Raw genomic sequence first — 18459 nt, 5'->3', positions numbered from 1 at the left:
AATCACGTGAGAAATAAGTTTTAAAAAGGGCAACATACCTTTTACACACTATTTGTCTCAATGGTATGATAACAAAATGAGTAGACAAGCTGATTTACTGTTTCATTTTGGTATTAAAAAATTCACTGCATCTGAAAAACTACTGCTGGTGTTGCTCATAATACCACCCATCTCTAGTACTAATGGCACTGCTAATAGCAGTGGTAACAGGACAATACAAATCAACAGATTAGACTTTCAGTTCTCATGTGGTTGGTCTTCCTTTAGATTATACCTCTTAATGCAAAGAAATAAACTGTGCAGAATAGTAAAAGAACAGCTTACTTTCAAAGCAAGCATCTATCTGCTATAGCAGGTATCACACAAGCTGTGAAATCAGACCCTTCCTCCTAAGCTTGCAAGATATAAGAGAAACTTGGAAGCAACTGGTTTAATTTTCTGGTCTGCCACATTCACTTGTCACCCTTTATATAGCACAGTGAATTTAAACCAGACAGAGATTTACACTGCAGAACACTTCCTGTGTAGAAGGAATTTTGAGAACTAATGGAGGCCACTCTACAACTTCCTTTTACAAGCCCTGGCTCCTTAGTCCCACTGTCTGGCATAAGAAGGAGCACAACAGAATAAGACTGTCCTATATTTGACTTTCCACAGACAGAGTACTCCAACTCCCTGAGAAGTCTTCCACTAACCAATTTAAAAATGCCTCCATATTACATTGATCTTTAGTCAATGCTCCATATAACCTTTGATGATCTGCTACAAGAGGGCAAATCAAAAGGACCCAGTTAGTAGGATGACCATATATCCTGGGCAAACTGGATCAGACCCAGCTTACACAGCCCACTCCTGACCAGTTGTTCAAAAGTTCTAAGCCAGAGTCTGGCAGGGAAGCAGAGCAGCATGGTGCCACCAGACAGGTGGCTGGGCAGGCACTACTGGCTCCTGTGTAGGAGCAAGGTGGGCAGACTACAGCAGGCATTACCATGTCTGCGTGTAGCATGTCCTTGCTCTTGCACAGGAGCAGCAGTGCTGGCCTGGTGCACCGAGTGTGGCTACCTCAAGACAAATGCTATCCTCAAACATAAGTGTCTAGTATAGGGGTTAGCAATTTATGGCCTAATCTAGCCCATGAAGAGATTGGATCTAGCCCAGGACAGATGAAGTGGGGAGGGGACCAGCAGTATACTGTGGCCCAGGCAGAAGAGGGGGCACCCCCAGGGTCCAACCTCCTGTCCTGTTCTATCTAGTCCCTCCACAGCACCTGCTGATGTCTCAGCCTTACTCTGATGCCACTGAATTTAACTCTTTTCATTGCCATTGGTCATTTGAATCAGTGGTAAGCATAAGTGTGGGTTACTTGGATGCTCTATAAGGCAGAGCTCTGCCTGCTGCAGGGTTCTGGGCTGCAAACACTGTCTTGCGGTGGCAAAAGGCTGCAGACCACTGGTCTAATAGATTTAAGTGCATATTGAGTTTTTAGACTCTTGGCATAAAGCTAATTAGAACTGCTCTACTGGACTTTGGTACCTAACTTAATTCCTGCCTAAGTTGCACGTAAGCGTCTACTTAAGCTTTAAGTTATAAGTGATAATGCAGCTGTGATTCAGATGTCTACAGCTGATGTCCTATCAGATCATATTCTTAACAGCCTTGAACAGAGATTTTGTACTGTAAAGAGTACAGTAAACCCAACAAACTTCTATAAACCCAACAGAGTACGATAAACCCAACAGAGTTCAGTCCTGCTGAATTTAAAGATGGTAACATTTGGTCATGTTTAACCAGTCATCTTGACAGAATGGTATAGTCATTGGAACTGAAATCCAGGATTGTTAGTTCAGATATTTTTTTGATGCAAAGAATACTTACATACTTACATCTAATTTGTCAAAGGTCATAGGTGCTATTTTAAACAAGTGTGAAACTGTATTTGAACGGACATTATTCTCTTTATATAAAATAGGTCCTGGATAAGGTAGTAATTTCTGCAGTAATAAAATCTATCTTTCATTTAGAGATGCTAAAAATTCAGATTTTTTAATTCCCTTTGACATGACTATACAATTAAAATATACTGCAACCTAATGTTTTCTAGCAAGGGATTCATTTTGGTCACTAATACAGCATTTATACATCAGGACTATATGGGAAGCGTCACGTGTGATGAATTTTTAATGATCAAGACCAGCAGCAGTGGAGTAATGGGAAATGAATTTAGCTTTACTGTTCTTCAATATTCATCTGAATTGAAAAGGATCTGAATGACTGATAAAACTTAAATATAGCGCAGTCTGGGCTGCATCTAGAAAGCTACCGTGTCTTCTTGCCCCATATATCAGTAGAAATACCTCTGAAGAGACTGAATTAATTCATTATAGAAGATATGGGCAAGCATTAAAGAAAAAAAACTTATCTCTTTTTATTTCATGAAAATAACCAAATCTCACAAAATTGTGTCACAATAGCAGAGCAAACCAAAATGCTAGGCAATTGCAATAACAAAAGGATTTTATATTTGCTGGCCACCATTCACTCTATTCATTTAAATGTATCTAGAAATCCAAGCACTTTCTTAAGGCCCAGAAATGCCAAGCTACATCAGTATAAAGTTATTGGCACCGTTCTTTATTTATCATCACATTCTCCTCTTCTAACACGGCTATTTTTTAAAGATGACAAGCTACTTTAAGTAGGGACTGTTTTGTGATGTAAAAGCATTATTAAAATAACACTTTTTAAAATCTTTGGCTCAAAAGATAGATTCATAAACTGCTATATATTATTTTTGGGCACCTAGACCTCACTTAATCTCATCTAATGCAGTTACAGCTGTGCTATGAGTTGCATTAAAAAAAAAAAGCAACACCAACCCAAACTGCATTTTTGCTTACAGAGTCAGGAGCCACCTCTCTCTGTGTGAAGCTAATGGACCTTGTATGGATTGCAAAGGTTATGTACTTGGGTTTAGGTTACTAGGAGAAGTGTCAATCTTGTCAATTAGCTCAAGGAAGCATACTAAGTCAGACATCCTAAGAATAAATAGAATTTAAAAGTGGAAAAGGTAATGCAATCTGTCCTATTGATACAGTTTGTTTCCTGCAATATGCATCTCAATGCTTTGCCTAATCTGTATTAAAATTGCTCAGGATAGCAACTCCTCCCTTTTCATTAAGAAACTTTCCTACAATAAAACAGTCTCCAACTATCATCTCTTTGTATTGCAGATTTCTTCAAGCATAAAATATGCTTTTTTATTGATATAGAGCTGAACAACCTGTCAACACTTACATTTAAGAAAGGCATTAACAATTATTGGTGCTTTTAATTCATTCCTAAAGTAACAAAAATTAGATGTGTTGGCTCCGTTTCTACAGAGTGCTGTTACTGTAAGTGGTCAGATGTTTTTAAATGTTCATCTTAAAGTAAACTGAACAAAGTAAGAGTGGCAATAGCAGCTGGAGTCATGCTCATGTGTCCAAACAACATTAAAAACAAATGGAAGTTGCAGCACAGCTGGAAAGGAAGTATTTCTAACAAGTAGTCCTTCTGAACTGAAGAACAGTAACAGAAATAAAGAAATTTAAATGTTCTGTAAAGATAGAAAAATCTTTAAGCGCAACAAACTCTTTTTCTGAAGCCAAAACCTGTCCTCACACCTCATAATCTTTAGTGACTCCAGATGTTGACTCTGATAGCTTTGTTATTATTACCAAGTTTGATTAATAGAATATCTAAATAAACAGAACTTCAAATTTGCTTAAACTGTACTAATCTATAAACACATTTTTGAAATGCTAATATTGGAAAACTGGCTGAAGTATTTAAAAACACACGGACACTGAAGCACCCCTACTTCTAAAAGAGCAAAACTCGTAAGTAAACTGTACTTTCCTTAGATCAGAAGTTGTTTCCCATATTCCTTCCCTACAACTTCAATTTCATTAGACAAGTCATCTCACATGGCCCGCATAAAATATAGTACTTAAGTACCTCATGATCTTTAATGCAGTAATCCTCACAACAGACTCAAAGTTGGGAAGAACAATTATCTACCTATACTTGTGTTCTACTAGAGGTTTCTGGAATAGAAACTTAAACTTTATAACATGCTTTGGTTAAGAGTATGAGTTAAGAGTTATTTATTACTGCAATTTAGGATCAAACAGCCACCACAACCATGGCAGCTAGCTGTTGTGCTACTTCTACCACCACAGTGGGGATCCCCATGGCAACAGCCATTTCTGCCACCTGATCACAGACAGCCTGCACACTGGTCCCCCTTTCCCAGGGGAGAGAGCAGTCTGTCAGATATCAGGTTCACCAACACACTCAGTGGGAGGGGAGCACCCCGTGGTTGGAGAACGCAATTTTGCAGTGATTTTTTTTGCTACAGCCCGGGATTGCCACATGTGTAGATGTAGTACTCTATTTTTGTCATGTTAAAATGCAAATCTGAACATGGTCAAAGCCTACTGTAAAGATTTAAGGAGGTATAAATTTAAACTAGACAGATAAATAAACCCAAGCTGGGATTCTGCAGTGGAAAGCACAAGGCAGCAGATGCCATAAACTAAATTTTTATCTTGGTTACACTGGTGAAATTCTAGCAAGTCAATTCTGCCGTTGGCTGTCCTCCAGTATTTTCAATAAAAGTTGAATAAGTGTGAGAGGGCAAAATTTGTTACCTGCTACTCATCAAGTAATGCCATACAGTAATTTTTATTTAAAAATGTCAACTTTTGTATGTACACTTAAGAGATGAGTAATAAGTGTTGATTCTTGCAATTCCTGTATTTATCACATTTTTAATGATTTGCAAATTACTGGGTAATTACAATTAATATATTCCTAAGCAGTCATTTATAAATTGCATTGTAATTCAAAAGAAGTAATCATGTACTTTAATTATATTATGTATCTCTTAATGATGTAGTTTATAGTGTGTAAATAAATAGCTACCAATTACCACGGGATAAAGAATACTTGCCTGATTCTAGTGTCTTGTTCTGCTAAATATATAGTAGGATTAGTATTAAATCTTTTCTACATATACAATTCCTAACAGAGCTACAAAAAAAAAAGTCCTTAAACCATTGAGAACACTTTACAATGTGTAATTAATGTGACAATTTTTCTTGGGTATTTTCTCTATCATTTCCACAGGAGAATACATACATTTTGTCTTTGAAAGAACCAAACACTTTAGAAATGGCCTTATTGTCAAAAATTAACAAAAGCAGAGTGCACAGATTAAATTGTTTACCTTTTCACCTTGCTCTCCTTTATTACCATCAAGACCACGTTCCCCCTGATATAAAAAAAAGAATCATGGACACATATTAGTTCAAGAAATTGCTTAAGAAATTGTTTTATTATACATAATTGCCAATGTATGCAATTTCTATTGCATTTCACTTGTGTTCTGGGTAAGAAAATAAGACCTAGGAAAATTATGCAAACTGGACCATGGATATATTTTCACAATTTTAAAATATTTGAAATTTACACAGAAAACTGGAATGCCTTGCTATGGTTCTGGTAACTATTCTTATTAATCATTTTCTTAGTCAGAAGTTCAAATCTTTCTCAGTTCAGATCTTAAATCTAGTCCTCCTAGTTTTCTCATTCTGAAGAATCGGCATTATATTCCTTTTTATTTAAAAGTATTTATATAAATGTGACCAACTAGGTATAAAGTTGTTATAGAAATTCATTAATTCAATCAAAAGCAGACTACAAAAAGACTTTTATTTAGCAGTCCTCAAACAAAAATCTCAGTTACTCAAATGCAAAAGCTCTATTCAATTAATGAATTACTTAGAAAAGCCTGATCAGTGAGACAGTTGGTCTAATACAAGATATCAGATTCACGCAAAGAACCTTGTCTGCCTATGTCCTTAGACCAACACGGCTACAGCCTACACCCCTGATCAGTGAGGCACCTTTACTACATATGCTGAATCTAAGTTCAGTTGAATCCAAAAAGGAGAGAATTCCAGATCTGAGGATTCTTCACCAAAGCAGACCTACTACCTTCTGTTCAAATTAGGGAAGATTTGGCTGAAGAGATGGAACACAGATGTAATCAAAAAAAGTTTTGCACTCTAGCTACATTCAAGAGTGTTGTGGAGCAAACACCAACATCTTTAATTTATCCAGGTATTTACAAAAGTAGACACCTATCTATAAGGAGAAATGGAATAAAATTATATTAGTTTAGGTATAGATGTGGATAGTTGGTGTTTGCACACGATCCACCTGCCTGAAAGAATAAAGCAGAAGATGGTTTGTATGCCATCTTTCTTCTTTAGAAACCAGATCTTTTGTCTCTATATCAATACATGAACTCTATAGATCTAATGATTAAGAAACTGGAAATCTTCAACTGCAGCATATGGCATTTCACCAAAGTTACATTTGACATTCCCCATTCTGTTTTTTCAATGTCTCACTTTTCCCCTTTTCCCCTTTCACCTTTTGCTGAGTTTCCTTCCCTAATTTAGAAGAGTAAAGTTTAAATGAGGTTAGCTAAAAAAGCATGCAACCAACAGATGCTTCCTAACAGTATTTTGCCAAATTGTTCAATTGATACAGTATCATGTGCTACATCTGGGAATCAAGTTCAAAGCTTTGAAATGCACAGATTCATATACCAAAAAATAGTTCTGGACTTTCCAGCAGCTGTCTACGATGACTATGTTCTGCTTAATGTTTTGACTGGTGTGGTTGGTGCAGCCAACATCATAGATATCATTTTTATTAGTGTGCCCAAGAAAAATTCTGTAGAATGAACACCAGGTAAGATATTAGTTCAGTTTTCAGTCAGTTTCCTGAGCAGATACAGGCCCACATACTGGACAACCAGAAGGAAAAAAATATTGAAATATTAAATGAAGTTGGTCTAGTCCAGGCACTGAACAACACAGATTCCAACACTGTGGGGAACAGTATGCAACCACTGAAGTAAAGGCTGTAACATAATACAGACACAAGAGTGCCTGACTAAGCTTGTACTGACGACCATAATATTTGAAGTTCCTAAAGGCGTAACTTCACAACTTTAACCATTATTTTCACATAGGAATGTGGCAATACTTTTCAGACCATAATTTCCTACTTTAAAAAAAAAAACACAACTCAAATTCCCTCCTTTGGTTCCATGTTGACATCCACATCATTATTGCCATAACTGGAATCTTTGGATCTACCACACAGAGCTCCGCCCCTTCAGCAGAAGGAGCAATTGATAGCAGAAGCAGGTTGCCACCCTGTATAGACAAAACACAACTAGGAAGTTTGTTTGTTGTAGTTTTCACTTGTAGATAAACTCATTTAAGACACTAGAATGGAATGAGGTGCACACTTTGCTGATGAGTTTCATAGATATTTGCTGATGGCAAGTAATGATAAGACTCAGGTATTTTGGGGGAACCCATATTAATACCCCATCCTCTGTAGAGACTTTAAAACTTTAGCAGTTAAAAACTGAAAAAGATTCCATCTTCTCCAAGCATGCTTGAGCATCTTGCACCACATGGCACTGATTCAAGTGTATGTGTATCCTTTTGCTCACAGGAGTAAACATGTATCCCTTCTTTGCCACATTAGGGTCATTGTCCAAGCTCCAGCTACCCCCCACCAAAAAAATATAAGGGGTACATGAGCTGAAACTTTGAGATAGAAGGGGTACACTTGTTAAAAACGTTTGAAAACCCCTGCATTAGTACAATAAATATATTCTTTTTTTATCATATTTGCAAAACAGCTTATCCTAGAAAATTCTTGACCACATAACTGGAAAGATCATCTTCTTTATATACATGATAAAGTTCCATTCATTTCAGTTCATTTTGTTAGTGGGCATCTCTTGTAACTATGCATATGAATGCATATTCAGATTTGTTACTGGGGTCTTTTTCCTGTGAAATAATTCTTTATTTATAACTCACAAATGAAGACGGTTAACAATAAAAACCTTTATGCAAGTTACATAATAAAATCTAAATAAATGAAGTTTAAGTGCTGAACACAGGACAACAGTCAGAAATGAAAAAGAAAAAACATTTCACATATTTTACTTACCTCTCAAAATTATAAAGATTTAAAAAATCTTTTGTATCATTAAGAGGCTTTCTATGATTCTCTTGATACTGAGTATTTCAAACTGACACTAAGTAAGAAAACCAAACAGTTTAGTGAAAGTGCAAAAAGCAACATGATTTATGGTCCTAACTTCATACATGCATTGAGGGCAGAAGGTGCTGAAAAGATGGTCAAGGCAGCCTGAAACAGCAAATAAAGGAAGAATGCCTTGTATTTGTTTCTAGTGACCCTCTCTAGCCTTCCAAGGACGTGTCACAATCAACTCCAAAGGGAAATTTGTTTAACATATTCTGGAATCCAGTTGATTAAGTATGTCCATCCTTCTGGTAAAGAGAACACCAGGGCTAGCTCTGAGAGATGGATTAAATGAGAGAAATCTACAAAAAGGAAAAAGTCAACCTGGAACATAGCATGTGGCAATGCTGTTCTTGCCCTCCACATTTGAATTTTATCAGGAGAAACTAGCTTTAAATTTCTGAATTAGCACATTGTAGGAAGGCAGTCTGGCCCATTAATTAGGGCAGCTGGCCTTACTAGGAGCTCAGCTGTGAGTGATTGGTTGGCAATTAAATGCCCAAGGAGCAGTTTATGAGCAGGAAGTAGACAGTTCTAGGAAGGGCCAGGGCTAAAGAACCTTCTCCTGGAAAAAGAATAAAGGTTTGTTTTACTCATTCACTTGTTTGTTTGGACCAAGGATTACTGTTTTGTGTTATAAGGACTGGATGAAGGGCTCCCAAGGGAGCAAAGAGACAGTGAGGTTTCAGGCACACAAGCTTGCTTACGGACTGTTGTTTGACTTGTCTGGAGTGTTGAAGGACTCCTAAGGGAGTAAAGCTCACTTACATGGTAACAAACCACTTATAGACATTTCCTGGCTGGAAAGCCCCTACCAGTTCTGAGACATACCCAATTGACTCCAAATACAAAATGATGTCTACTGAAGGATTATGTCACTATGTTCACCTTTCCTATACGGTTTCTGGTATCAAGTGCCCAGTACTCCATTTGCATTGACACATGATTCAATTCTGAGCCCAATTTGTAATTTAAAATACAATACATTTTGTGGGTATTGGGCAGCTAGAAAGAAGAAAACTTTGAAATATAACATGAAAAATTAAATGAGCTCTTTTACCTTGGAACCAGTAAAACCAGGTAGGCCAGGAGCACCTATCAGGCCAGCTTCCCCCTGAAACAAAATGCAATCAACATTATTTTTCAGCATTCTTCATGACTGATCCACAATTAAAATTAGAAATAACTCCCAATTTAAAGGCTCTTAACAGACTAATAATAAACCCCAATAAGAAACTTCCCAGCTAGGTTCACTGGCAGATGGAGACAGAAACCCAAAAGTAAGTAAAGAGCCTTGAGACCTGGTTAAAAAAAACTTAGCAAGAGAAAGCAATAATAGAAACTATAGCAATGTTCTCCAGAAGAGGCTAGGACAGTCAAATACCTAAAATGTTTATATACTAATGTGAGAAGTAGGGGAAATAACTAAGAAGAATCCTAATACAAACACAGGATTATGATGTAATTTGGGATTCCAGAGAAGTGGTGAGATAATTCACATAACTAGAGTGTGATCATGGATGGGTATAGCTTGTTCAGGAAGGACAGATAGGGGAAAAAAGGAGGTCTTGCCCTACAAAAATAAAATGTACATGTGTATATGTATACAATGTACACATTGTTCAGTATTGCGACATGAAGTGGAAGATAAGCCCGGTAAAAGCCTCTGGGTAAAAGTAAGATGGGAGAACAGTCTGGGATGTCACAGTGGAAGTCTGCTACAACCCTCCAAACCAGCAGAAGTAGGTGGACAAGACCTTCTTTAAACAAGTGATGGAAGCTTCCAAATTGTAGGATCTGGTTCTTACGGGGGGCTTGAATTACTGAGACATCTGCTGGGAGGGAAACATAGAAGTACGCAAGCAGTTCTAAAAACGTATGGAGTATGTCGGGGATACCTTTTGACGTAGATGGTAGACAGGCCAACTGGGGGGAAGCTCCTCTTAACCTGCTGCTCAGAAATAGGCAAGAATTGGTTGCAGATGAGAAGGTTGAAGGTAACTTAGGTGACAGTGACCATAAAATTACAGAGTTGAAGATCCTAAGGGAACGAAGGAAGGACACTGGACTTCAGAAAAGCAGATGTTAGCAAACTTAGGGAACTACTGGGAATTGCCTGGGAGGCAAACCTGTGGGGAAAAGGAGTCCAGGAAAGCTAGTTGTACTCTAAAGAGGCCCTCTTAAGGCTCAGGAGCAATCAATGTTGATGCAATGGAAGAATGGGAAGTACAAAGGGAGTGTAACAAGAGACCAGCCTGCCTAGAGAGCAATTTCTTCACTGAATTGAAACTCAAAAAGAAATCTCATAAAAAGTGGAAATTTGGTCATAGTACTCGGAAACTGTATAAGAGTACTGCACGAGCATACAGAGAGAAAATTAGAAAGACCAAGGCACAACCTGAGATGCAGCTGACAAGGGATATAAAAGGGAAAAAAGGGATTCTGCAAGTATGTCAGAAGTAAGAGGCAAGGATTTCTTAGCGTGATATATTTTTTGGTCCATCTTTATAGTTGGGATAAAGTTAGATAAACTTTCAATTGCAAGACATTTTTCATCAGGTCGGAGTAGTGAGAGCCAAAACAGCATAGTAAAAACAACAACAACAAAACCAGTTCTAAGAGGAGGGACAGAAATCCCCAGGGACAGCAGACAAAAAATTACAAGAGAAAAAGAAGTTGACTATTAGGAGATCAAGGCCTATCAGAAGGGAGGATGGTCTTTCTTACCTTTAATATGTGGGGAGAATTCAGAGATCAGGTAAGTTATAATAAGTAATCCTTGGGACTTAACACCAATATTGGTTTTATGGTTCATTATAACCTACCTAAAAAAGAACAGGCATGTAAAGGACTTATTGCCTACTACTCTTCCTATCCTGTAGTCTATAAATGCCTTCTTTCCTTCAATGCCATACTATAAAATAAATTACCACACTATTTTCTCGGCATGAAATCTAAAATGTAACTAAAGTGTAAATATTTTATTAGTTTCTAGAAAGTATATTCTCTGCAGAATCAGGGTTCTCAATAAATTATTTTTATTTATTAGTTTTCGATTTATCTGCTTATATTATTATTTTTAAAATAAATAAACAAATTTTGTCCAATTCTACACTGCTCCCCTGCAGCCCCATGCAACTGGCCTCAGAAGAGACATGCTTTGGCCAGGTGCTCATTCTGTTGTCACTGTACCTCACTGGGAATGGGCATAACTCCAAGTCCCTGAGATACTAATCAAAATAAAAACACAGCTCACTACCACTTGCAGAGGAAGATCCTTCCAAATTGTATCATAATAGCACCTCCCCAGAGAGTAGGATGGCCCAGATCCTAGGTCTCACTGGCCAAGGAAGAGTATGAACCTACTTCTGCTTCCCAAGACAGCAACCTCACCACCAGGCCATGGGGTAGGAGGAAAGCAAAAGTGTCCTTTAACTCTCCTGCCTGCAACTAGCTCATGGATAGCTAACAAGGGAAGATATATGGCATTCAGAGAAAAGCAAGCAAGAGACAGCTAGTCTTTTGTGACTCAGCAAGCCTGAGCATACCCTTGAAGGGAGGTTGCCCTAGGTTTTGGCCTCTGTTCCTACCACCACAGTGTTGTCTATCTATTTTATCAAGCATTTGGAAATGAGGAAACTATTTTTAGTGGTGTAGAAATTGAGTGAAATGATCAACATTGTAATACCACAGGACTGTACTAATGCCCTTTTATAACATGTACATGAAAAGCCTAAAGCCACTAATGGAATTATAACTTTTTTATATATAAATAAAAAAAAGAAACACACATAAATTATTCTCCACTCTGAGTTTCCTAATCCCACTGGAATCTTTCCCGGTTTCTTCATGGAAACTTCTCTGCTAGTAGTTAGAACCACCTCATAAAATATTAATGAAATAAAAATATACTTAACTGATACTTACTAGGACTTGCTCTGTGAATCCTGTAGATTAGTTACATCAAGGAGCCTACTCTAAGCATTATGACATTTTTGTCTTATTGCATTTAGGTATTCTTTGTTCTCTTTTCAATCACTGATCTCAGAACATAAACACATTTTAAAATGCACTGAGATCAAGTGAAACCACCAATGCTCAGCATCTCTGAAAAATCAGGTCTTGTTGGCCCAATGCAGTATTGCTTTACTGCAGCCTGCCAAAGAGCACAAAGGAGCAATGAGAGAGGCGTTAATGCCTGCTCAGAATGCCCCAGCGGACAAGAGTTCCTACTAGATGCAGAATCTGTTTTATACACCATGTATCCCATACACCAGAAATTGCAGTAGGCTTTCCTGACTTATCCAACACCATGCTGCAAATCAGTGGCAGAGTCATATTATAACTGGACCCTGGCTCATTCCCTACTGTCTATTCTCTTCAGATTGCATCCAGTTTTTACCTTTTAAAATGTTTCATTCATATGTTTTACATACAGCAATAAAACTTGAATGGCACATTTCATTCATTCAGATAAATAAAGGATGTGTGAAGTGCTATGCAGAGAACTGAGTGAGCCTGCCTGGGAACCTCTGAAGGAAGAAGCTGGGGGAAGTAAGTCTGCATTAAGTGGGGAATGCATGGCTTTGCTGCAAGTCAGTAAAGTGAATATCTGATATGTGTTTGTTTGCAGCGACTGCTTAATTGAGAGTACATTTGATACTGTGTGTGGAGTGCTCCCAGGTGGGCTGTGTGTGGTTACCGGAGTGTAAACCAGGGCTACGCTTGAACAAAGTAAGCTTTATTCAGGGATGATAGCTTAGACCATGCAGTCTTATAAACGGCAGCCCTTGCTAATACAGTAAGCAATGAACAGAAGAGAAGTTAGTAGAGTAAGTTTGTCTTGAAGAGATCCAGGTGATCAGGGGCGCTGAAGGAAGTGATATTTGGTCATATGATCAGCTGCTTGAAAGTGCTCTACAGCCATGCCCTGACAGAAATGCACAGCTGCAGAGCACTTTGATAGTCCCCATTCAAATGACAAATTAACTCTCATTTAATGAGGGTTCAGATAAAGGTGCTCCAAAGCAGAGTGCCTTCATTAACTTGTGTGTGTCCCTGACCCTAGTACTGTCTGTAGGATGAGGAGGAGGAAAAAAGCTCTTGAAGGGAATGCGGGTGGATTGGAGCTGGCCACCTCAGGCAGGCTCCAGTCCATGAACTCCCCCCAAATGCAGGCTGGAAATCCCAGGTCAGAGTTTCCTCCCTGCTTTCTCCCTCCTCCCATCCTGCAGACAGCACTGCAGTTGGGGGGTGGCAGAGCAGGGCTATGGGACAGAAGCTGCGGATACGCAGCCTCTCTGCTGGATCGGCTCCACAGTGGGGCTCGATCCCTAAGCCCAACCAAACAGCGAACATCTGCTGGGTCGGGGTTGGGGGAGGGGGTTTTCTGTAACTCATGGTGCTTTCTGTGAAGTGCCATGAGGTGCAGCAGGGTGCTGCACATCTGTCAGCACCCTAGGAGTTTTTCCTTTCCTCTCCCTAAAATGTTTCTTTGGCTCCTTTGAAACTAAAATAAAGATCAAACTAAAATAAAATCAGCTGTTGTCAACTGCATGTGATTTGTGATGCTTATGTTCTTCCTTGAAGGCACTAGATGAAAATAGCTTCATTTGCACCAAGAAGTCAGCAACCATATTAGAAGAAAAGTTCAAGGAGTAGAGTATAACAAGGAGCCATCTCAGGGCTGGTCCAACCATTGGCATGCCCACCTGTCTAGGGCCATCCACCTACCTGCCCTTCCTGCCACACCTTTGTTAAAACTAAAGTTGTTCCTAGGCAGGAGGCTGCCCATTTAATTGTCCTGATACCAAGGGTGAAATACATGGCCCTTTATACCATGTCCCATGCCTCACAGTTGGCATCGAAGTCCACTATTACTCATCTGGCCCTTTGGCTGGGCCACACACAGCCTCTGGCCCACACTTGGCGTCAAGTGTCTTCAGACCTACCTGGGCCACATACCCACTTCACTGGGGCCTCTATCCAGCCCCCTTCACTGGGGCTTCTACCTGGCCCCCTCACTGGGGCTTTTGGGCCTCAGGCCTCACAGTGAGCCTGGGTCCTGTCTCAGGCCCCCTTCTATCAGCCTGGACCCCATATCATGTCCCACTCACTGAGCTTTGGTTCTGTGCCTTTCTGTCAGGGTGTGTTCCTCTAACCTTTCCTCTCCACAGGGTCACCAACAAGGCAGTGGTGGCTGAGGCTTTCCAGCACCCTGTACTCACCTTTCACTGGAAAGGCACAGGTGTGGCATTTTCTGGAGACTGCTCTGCCACAGGCAGCCCCACCACACCATCCTCCCCAGCACAGTGTAGTTTTAAGTTATTCCCCGGGACCAGGAACCTCCTCCATCCCCATAGTTCCTACCCTTGACCAGGTGTTCTAGACTCTGCCAGCTGGGTGACGATACTACAGCATCTGCCAGCTCTGCTTTCAGGGCCCAGCCTTATACCCAGGCTCCCCAGCCTTGCCACTAATCATGCTTACTGAGTACCATTAGACTGCCTGATTGGGTCTGCTCCCACCTGCAGACTGCTTGTCACCTGCTCAAACCCCTTAAAGTGGCAAGCAGAGCCTGTGCTCTGCCACAGAAGTTCAACTATCCACCTTGTGCATCATCACAGACAACCTTCCTGGAGATCAGTTTCAGGTTCCCTGCATTGGAGCTGCTTGTGAGAATGTTTCAGAGAAAGCAATCAACGAGAGGCATCAGAGGTACACACCACAGATGAGCAGGAAGGAGTCCAGGGGTGGATCCAGAGGGGTGCAGTGGTATGGGTGAATCTCTCTTTCTGTAGCAGAAGCAGTAGTACTTTTTTAAGATCCCAAACAAGGTAAAAGTTCCCCCTTCCTAGGCACATCTACACAAGACATTTACTGCTCAGTTGACTAATTAACTGTGTAGTAAATTTCTCGGCATCCACATGCATCCCTATTAGGGCCCATGAAACTAATAAACTCTGCTGCAGAGGTTTTTCATGCAGAGCAGCACATGTGCAGATGTTGCTCTAGCTGGCTGGAGCACAGGGTACTTCAGCTCAGGGCTAGCCAGCAAGCAGCCCCCATGCTGAAGCTGCTCATGTCTCAGCCAGCCATTCCACAGCATGTGGAGCCTGGTCAGAGCAGCCCTGGGCTGGCTGGCAGGCTGACTCCCCAGATCTTCAGCCAGCTCAGGCTGCTCTGACTGGGCTCCATGTTCTGTGCATAAATTAACTCTGGAGCAATATGCTCCCGTTTTTTTGCTCCGAGGAGCACATTCAAGTGGTGCACCTGGGAGTAAAAAACTCTGGTGTGATAAGCTCTGGAGTTTATTCATGCACATTAATTGCACATGTAGACATGCCCCCTGGATGTTCCCTGCAAGCCTAGGAGTAGGTGCAGGGAAGGGAAACCTGCCCACCCATCATCACCAGTGCTGCTGCTGTCCTGGTCTGAACACCTATGCAACCTTGGTTGGAGCAGGATAGGATCTCCCCGAGTCCCAGGGGCAGCACAGACAGCAGAAATACTGGCAGTAGCTGGTAGGTGCTGGGGAGGGCAGAGGAGGGAACATGACAAGCCTGTAAACATGGAGGGGAAGGAAGTGAATATTCTTACCTTCTTTGAGGCTTAAAAGAGTCCCTGGCTTCTGACCCCACAGTGTGCTCTGCCCACCCTGGTGGGGAAGGGAGGGAACAAAGGCTGGGAGTGAAGGCTATATACAACATGTATAAATGCATCAAGCATGTGCTAGTAAAAAAAAGTCCTATTTGACTGCCCTACAATAGCCTACAGAAAAGATAAAAATAGTCCAAATAAAAATCATGAAACACTTCCTTCAGAATATAGTATCAATAAAAAGCAAGCAGGCCTTTCTGTTCAGAAAAGGTTCGAAAAGATTCATAAGCTCTTATGGATGAACAATTTAGAAAATTAAGCCTAGTCAGTTGGATATTTCTATAAGCAGTATCAACAGAGTAGAAGAGATTTTCCTGTGATATTAAACTGGACACACTGATAGGGGTTTTTTTGGAACTGTTCTTTTTCCCTTAAAATGGATCTGTCGAAAAGGAAATTGCCTTAGACTCATGCAACACTGTTTGATTTATTGTTAGCCCAGCTATAACAAAGCTGTAAAGCAAATATAAGTCCTATTAAAGTTTTCAAAGAACTGGAAATTCATTTAAACTCAACTGACCTTATTGAAATAATATTTGAAAAGAAAATTGTGCTACATAAAAACTGTTCTACAACACTGGCAGATTCCTTGGGTTGTAAGGAAATGTGTCAAGGCTGCTTAATAAATTAAAATATAGATTTTTCTGATTAATAGATTAACAGTAACAGTTAACACCTCTAGCATAGGACAGTAGACTAATAGAAAAGTAGGGCAGAACCTCCAGAAGCCATGTAGGCCAAACCCAACATGAAGCAAGATAGGCCCTATCTATGCCATCCTGTACAATCCATTAGTAAAACTACAGAGTCAACCTTGACATTACTGCAAGACCTAACACCTTAACCTGCCACTGGTAAAGCAGGGGGACCAGGGCAGCCTTCTGTATCAAGACTGTTAAAATATGCTTGAAAGATCCCAGGAAGAGGACCATGTCCGCTTTTACAGAGGAAAACAAAAACCACCACAGTCTGTGCCAATCTGACCATGAGGTAAAATTCCTTCCTGACCCCATATATGGCAATCAGTCTGACCCTGAGAAGAGAGAACACCCTTTAGCCAAGATTCTCTGAGTTTTAAGACCCAGCAGAAGCATTGGTACACTTAGTGACAACCTACAGCCCTGGCTGCAGCCATCCCCCAGTACTTCTAAGGAAAGCAAAAAACAATCTATGTCATGTAGTAGCTGGAAGAGAAAAGAAAATCCTTCCTGGCTGGAAGAGAAAAGAAAATCCTTCCTGGTTCAGTGTGGCAACCAGCAAAACAGAAGCATGGGAAATACCTGTACTAGAACACAGGCAGATCTTTGGATAGATGATCCCTGGACAATGCTTATGCAACATCTTCTTGAACACTTCCGGTGATAGAGATACCACAAGTTCCCTAGTGGCCTATTCTACTGCCCTACTGTTCTAACACTGAAGACGTTTTTACTGATATCCAATCTAAACATACTTTTTTGCACCTTCATGCCATTAGTCTGTAACCATGTCCTATTATTTGTAGCAAGAGTTTTCCTCTTCTTAATGGCAACTCTTCAAATATTTGAAGCCTGTTATCATGTCCTCTCTTAAGTGCCCTTTCTGCAAGTTGAACATGACTGTTTCCTTCAACTTTTCCTCATATGACTTGCCTTCTAAGCCCCCTATTATTTTTGTTCCTGCCTCGGTATGCTCTCTAACTTATCCATGCTCTTAAAAATGTGAAGCCCAAAACTACACACAGTACTCCAAATGGGGCCTACCTAACCAGTGCTGAGTAAAGAGACACTATCATCTCCTGTATCTTGCACTTAATGCCTCTATTAATGCATCCCAAAACTACATTTGTCTTTTACACAGCTATATCACACTGCAGGCTCACATTAAATCTGTGATTGACCAAGCTTCTTCTTGGTAGTGCTGCCATCTAGCCAAGTGTCACCTATTTTGTATTTGTATTTTTGACTATCCATCCCAATGTATAGCACCTTGAATATGTTACCTGTCAGCTCCATGTTCTTAGGGAAGCCTGACACAGGACACAGACTGTCTGACTCACAAAGAATCGCTGCCGCCGCCGCCGCCTCCTACCTAAACAGAAACTGATTAAGATGCAGTGAGAGACGCACCTAAAACCCTCCAGATAAGGGTGACAAAAGTGAAACAACTGCCCTAGGTCTCATTTGCATCTGAGATGGAATCAGATAACCATTCATTTACATGAGAGATGGAGAACAGAAATCCTGAAGCAGAGACTGCAGTGAATTCTGGGATCAGCAAAGCAGGGGAGCACTGCATGATGGAGAAGCTGTGTTCCAAATGTTAATCAACCCACACACCCAGCTCAGCATTTACCAGACCAGTTCTAATCTGGCTTTACAAAGGACTTTTCCTCCCCCCCCCACACACCTCTAAGCAAGACTAAGTTTACTAGGCATCTCGGGCCATACATTCCCCAGTCCCACCATGGGAGGCCTATGTAAACTTAATTGGCTAAAACTTGGTTGCAGGGTTAGGGAATGCTGAGGCAACAGACCGAGTCAGAGGGGGTATGGGCAACATTTGAACAATGGTACAGGGTTCATCACAGCGTCCAGCCCATTGGAGCCCTGACCACAAGTGTTGTCATACTTTTCC

The 18459-nt window shown here is 40.4% G+C and overlaps 1 protein-coding gene across 2 annotated transcripts in view; it reads right to left on the bottom strand.

Annotated features, from left to right (window-relative positions):
* Window positions 1–18459, bottom strand: part of COL19A1 (collagen type XIX alpha 1 chain) — a 391132-nt gene that overhangs the window by 298087 nt on the left and 74586 nt on the right. For both annotated transcript variants that reach the window (XM_019537606.1, XM_019537607.1), the window contains exons 11-12: window positions 9245–9298; window positions 5270–5314 (exon numbers count right to left, since the gene is read on the bottom strand). In XM_019537606.1, coding sequence (XP_019393151.1) covers window positions 5270–5314; window positions 9245–9298 — 99 coding nt within the window. The remainder of the gene's footprint in view (window positions 1–5269; window positions 5315–9244; window positions 9299–18459) is intronic.

This window comes from Crocodylus porosus, unplaced genomic scaffold (genome assembly GCF_001723895.1).
Source record: "Crocodylus porosus isolate Cpor-Errol unplaced genomic scaffold, CroPor_comp1, whole genome shotgun sequence".
Taxonomy (NCBI): Eukaryota; Metazoa; Chordata; order Crocodylia; family Crocodylidae; genus Crocodylus; species Crocodylus porosus.
Note: the sequence above shows the minus strand (reverse complement) of the source record. Positions and strands in the feature narration are given on the sequence as shown.